At 41.4% G+C, this 5,509-nt stretch overlaps 1 protein-coding gene across 2 annotated transcripts in view; it reads left to right on the top strand.

Annotated features, from left to right (window-relative positions):
- znf644a (zinc finger protein 644a) overlaps positions 1-5,509 on the top strand; it is an 18,057-nt gene that overhangs the window by 11,111 nt on the left and 1,437 nt on the right. For both annotated transcript variants that reach the window (XM_032532465.1, XM_032532464.1), the window contains exon 5: positions 1,253-1,355. In XM_032532465.1, the coding sequence (XP_032388356.1) occupies positions 1,253-1,355 (103 nt within the window). The remainder of the gene's footprint in view (positions 1-1,252; positions 1,356-5,509) is intronic.

Here is a 5,509-nt window from a genome sequence, read left to right on the forward strand (position 1 = left end):
GTAAGAATCCAACTACTAACATGGCCAAGAGAATTGCCAAGCAGTTTGGTAAAAAAAAAGATCCACTGTTGAAGCAATCATTATTAAATGGAAGAAGCTAAACATGACTGTCGATCTCCCTCGGACTGGGGCTCCATGCAAGATCTCACCTTGTGGGGTCTCAATGATCCTAAGAAAGGTGAGAAATCATCCCAGAACTACATGGGAGGAGCTGGTCAATGACCTGAAAAGAGCTGTGACCACAGTTTCCAAGGTTACTGTTGGTAATACACTAAGACGTCATGGTTTGAAATCATGCATGGCACGGAAGGTTCTCCTGCTTAAACCAGCACATGTCAAGGCCCGTCTTAAGTTTGGCAATGACCATTTGGATGATCCAGAGCAGTCATGTGGTCAGATGAGACCAAAATGGAACTTTTTGGTCATAATTCCACTAATCGTGTTTGGAGGAAGAAGAATGACGAGTACCATCCAAAGAACACCATCCCTACTGTGAAGCATGGGGGAGGTAGCATGCTTTGGGGGTGTTTTTGCACATGGGACAGGGCGACTGCACTGTATTAAGGAGAGGATGACCGGGGCCATGTATTGCGAGATTTTGGGGAACAACCTCTTCCCTCTGTTAGAGATTGAAGATGGGTCGAGGCTGGGTTTCCAACATGACAATGACCCGAAGCACACAGCCAGGATAACCAAGGAGTGGCTCTGGAAGAAGCATATCAAGGTTCTGGCGTGGCCTGGCCAGTCTCCAGACCTAAACCCAAAAGAGAATCTTTGGAGGGAGCTCAAACTCCATGTTTCTCAGCGACAGCCCAGAAACCTGACTGATCTAGAGAAGATCTGTGTGGAGGAGTGGGCCAAAATCCCTTCTTTTTTTTTTAGATTATGTCTCTCACAGTGGACATGTACAATTTCAGACCCCTCCATGATTTCTAAGTGGGAGAACTTGCATAATAGCAGGGTGTTCAAATACTTATTTTCCTTACTGTATATATTGGGCCTTGAGGCACAGAGCCGGGCCATTCACCTCACTGGCACAAGGCCAAAACATAAGCATGATTAAAGCAAGGGCTAATCCAAACTGACTGATTTACTGAACTGAACAGAAAATGTACCATTGTTGGAACATCACATAACAGCCAAACCTTCTAGTGGTTATCATAGACTTTGTGTCCATTTGAAATGTTAAATTAGCAAGGCTGTAATCTCAAAGATAGAGCTGTGAATTAATAAAGTTCATTCTGTTCTTCAGCATTTGACTGTAAAGCAAGGAGGCAACGCTCAAGGCCTGGCTCAAAAAAGAAGACACTACCCTTACCACAAACTCCAGAGGAAATGTACAGACTCACCTGCAGGTAATGCATGTATTTAGTTTTTAATATACTTAAAGTAAGTGATGTTATTACAATACACTTTTTATCATCTCCTTACGGTCACCTAGCTCTCTCTTTTCTGTTTGCCTTAAAAAAAAAAATCCAGTGTTCCTGTGTAAAGGGAAAACAAAAGGAAGGAAAGAGCCACAAAACACTGTTCCAGCCAATCAGCAACAGTTGATGCAAGGGGGGGGGGAGGAGGGGGGAGGCAGCATTTGAATGTGCCAGCCAGTAGTTCTCTGTCTGTGAATCTGGGGGGCGGAGCTTCTAAAGGAAGGGGGTTGTAGTTGCTTGGCAATTGAGTTCAAATATCAACAATTTTTGCGCAGAATCACTTACTGCACCTTTTAATAAACACTTTTTAAATGCAGTCCAACAGACTTCAGCAGTGATTGTTGCCCAGTTGCCCTGGGCAACAAGATATGGACCATTATCAAATAATTGTTGCGGTCTATTTGCTTCTGTCGCCAACCATTTCCATTTATTTACAAAACAAAAAGTGCCTAGATGACTCCAGAAATGGTCAAACTGAGTGTGGAATTATATCACAAACAAGCATTGTGATGATCTTGCATCGCAAAAATAACAGCTGAGCCAATAATGGGACAACTTAATCCAAACAATTCCAGCAAAACAGCAGAGGCCATGTAAATATGGTGGTGCCACAGACTGTTCAGGCAAGTGGACAATGACCACCAAGGTTTGCAATATGGACACGGCACATGACTTGTTACAGTAGTACCAGTTGTCTTAATAATACGGTTTGTTTGGGCACCCAGATACCTCAGTTGGTAGAGCGGGTGCCCATATATAGAGGTTTACTCCTCGATGCCGCGGGCCCGGGTTCGACTCCAACCTTTGCTGCATGTCATTCCCCCCCCCCCCACCCCGCCTCTCTCCCCTTTCATGTCTTCAGCTGTCCTGTCAATTAAAGGCCAAAAAATAATCTTTAAAAAAGAATACAATTTGTTTAAAAGAACTGTTAAAGGGGACAAACCATGCTCATTTTTATGTTCTCACTTGTATTTTGGGGTTTTACTAGACCATGTTTACGTGTTTTGTTAAAAAAACAAATTTTTTTTCTACCTGTCTAAATAAACCTGCATTCACCCTCTGTCTAAAACGCTCAATTTTAGCACCTTTCTCTTTCAGCCCCCCTCCCCCAAAAAAGTGTGCTGTGTCCGGCTTGCAAGAAAAATATAGCGCACCTTTGCAACGTTAGTTCTCAGGCTACGGATGGAGATACTCAGATGGAGGGCAGTATATTCTAACGAGCCTGCATGTGATATAGGAAGGGCAGCCAAATCTAAATAACTTATTGAAATCCCATGTTTTCCATGTCATCTAATCAGCCCACAAACAACTGACTGGGTTGTCTTATTTTTAGTTTGGCACTCTGGATACCCAAATGAATGTGCACAAGCACTGAAAGAATGAGTTTTTCATCATATGTCCTCATTAAATCTAACCCTAAGCAATGTGTAACTTCAGAATTGAGTTGGCCTCTTTTATAAAAAATAAAAAAAAATCCTGTTTTATAGTGCACCAATGGAAACATCAAAATCTTAACAATGTGAAGTGAATCAAATATTCTAATATGTTAACTGTAGAGAAAAATGCCCAGTTGGTCCTAAATGAGGTCATTGTAAATGTTGTTCAACTCAAATCTGACAGGAGTCTACAGCCATGCCAGCAGCTCTATAAGGCTGTATTGACACAGTGTCGGCATTTTTACCTACTATGGCCCGGTCCCAAAATCCGGACTCACAGACTCACGGACTTTGGTGCGCGTTCTCGCAAAATTCGTTTTAGGCTTGTCCCAATGTCGAATTTCAAAGGCAGTGAGGGTTTGAGTACACACTTACCGAGCCCTTTCCGTGAGTCTGCATCGATGCAGACTTCACCAAAGGGAATTGCCCACAATTCAAAGCGTTGTGACGTTTACAGCGGAGACCATAGGGAAACAACAGCACGTCCAGAGCCCGTCTACGGAGAGCCAGTTCACTCCCTGTCTCACTTTACCAACCCGGAAGTTTCCAGAGAGTGAAGTTCTCCCCTTATTAGGCATTCTCTGAGCACAACACACGATCATGGAACGGACCGGACCGGTTGTCCAGCTTGTAAAAGAAGAGTCAGGCAGCCGTCTCCTGTGACTTGGCCGTGTGGAAACTTAAAATGAAGTGTCAGCAACTTCTTTGTTATTAAACGTTGCCATGGTAACATGTAATCTCGTGAAGCGCTGTCCCAATCCTATTTATACCTATCTATCTGAGCCCATGTTGCCTCACTCACTCACTTAGGACCTGAGACCAATTAAGTCTTTGAGACTTTAGTCCTTAGTTCTTTGGGCCAATGTCTAGGCTAACTAGTCATTTTTAGCAGGTGTGAGGTTCTCCATCTTAATTTAGTATGACATAACATTTGCTTATTAGCACTAAAAGTACAGCTAAGGTTTATGGAAATGTTTTGCAGGTTAATTGGTCATCAACCAAAGTATTGTACAAATGAGACTTTGGACCTGGTGGTGGCGCTAGATGAAACAACATAAAAGTTATTACAAATAATCCTGACGGGGACATGACTGTCTGTACAACATTTCATGGCATATTCATGAAAATAATTTTAGTCTGGATCAAAGTGGTGGAACCGTCAGAGCGACGTTCCCATCTCTAGACACTAGGGGTGTGAATCTTCACTAGCCTCACGATTCAATTCCATTATGATTATTCTGTCAATGATTCAAATTGATTCAATATCCCGATGCATCATGATGCTTCACCTCCTCAATACTATTATATATTGCGACACATGGGTTTTATCAACAAGTTAAAGCAGTCAGATACGGTTGTGTTCAAAATAATAGCAATCCAACATCACTAACCTCATAAATCATATTTTCTGGTAGCTACATGGCAAATCATGTACTAGTAAGGGTTGTAGAGTTACAGAAAACCAACAGACAAACAGTCATGACATGCATGCTGCTCATTCTGTGTAATTGAAAGGGGCATCTTGAAAATAATAGCAGTGTTGTGTTCAGTTAGTGAGGTGATTGATTCTGTGAAGAAACAGGTGTCAGTTATGGCCCATATTTAAGGAAGGAAGGAAGCAAATGGTCTGCATGCTGGTTATAGTGCATTTCACACTGAAATACTCTTTATGCAGCGGACTTTGATTAAAAAGTTGATTGGAGAGGGGGAAACATAAAAAAAAAGTGTGGAAAATGATAGGCTGCTCAGTCAATATGATTTCAAATGCCTTGAAATGGCATCCAAACGGTCAACTAGCATTGGAATGGATTGAAGAATAGCCAAAATGGCAAAGGCTCAACCAATGATCAGCTCCAGGAATACCAAAGAAGACTTAAAGTTACCTGTGAGTACTGTTCCAATCAGAAGATGGCTATGTGAAGCAAAGCTATCAGCTAGAAGCCCCCCCCCCCCATAAAGTCCTGTTGCTGAAAAGGAAATGTGGAATTGTGGAATGTAGTTCAATCTTCCTGGGCTGGAATACCTGGTCACAGGTGCCAGAAGTTGGCCGACTCCATGCAACACAGATGTGAAGCAGTTCTCAGAAATAATGGTTATGCAACTAAACGTTAGTTCAGTGATTTAAAGTAAAGCAAACCCCCATTCAGTAAATGTTTGAGTTTATAAAGAAAAATTCAAATACTGCTATTTTTTATGAACAGCCTAATATTCCTTTTTTTAAAGTTATAACACAAACCTGATCAATTTTGGTCATGTTTTGATTTGGAATTGAATGTTCAGTGTTCCCTAATGCATTGATATTATGGAATTAAAAGTTATTCTAAGGATTTTGAGCAATATTCACTTTTTTTTTAAACCACAATGCTATTATTCTGAATACAACAGTATAGACGAACTCCCCTTTTTAATTGTATCTATTGTAGAAAAGACAATTCCTGAATATAGCGGAGACTGAACACAACAGCTTACAAAAAAAAGAAAGCAGCTTCCAGAAAATCAACAAGTGCAACAGTACAACAATTGTCCAGGTCTGCATCACGATGCATCGATGAAAAGATTAATTTCAACATGCCGGCTGCATAGGTCAAAAACCCGGTGTTGGTATATTATAGGGGTTTGGGGAAATAAATTGATTCACGTATTTAT

Source organism: Etheostoma spectabile, chromosome 12 (genome assembly GCF_008692095.1).
Source record: "Etheostoma spectabile isolate EspeVRDwgs_2016 chromosome 12, UIUC_Espe_1.0, whole genome shotgun sequence".
Taxonomy (NCBI): domain Eukaryota; kingdom Metazoa; phylum Chordata; class Actinopteri; order Perciformes; family Percidae; genus Etheostoma; species Etheostoma spectabile.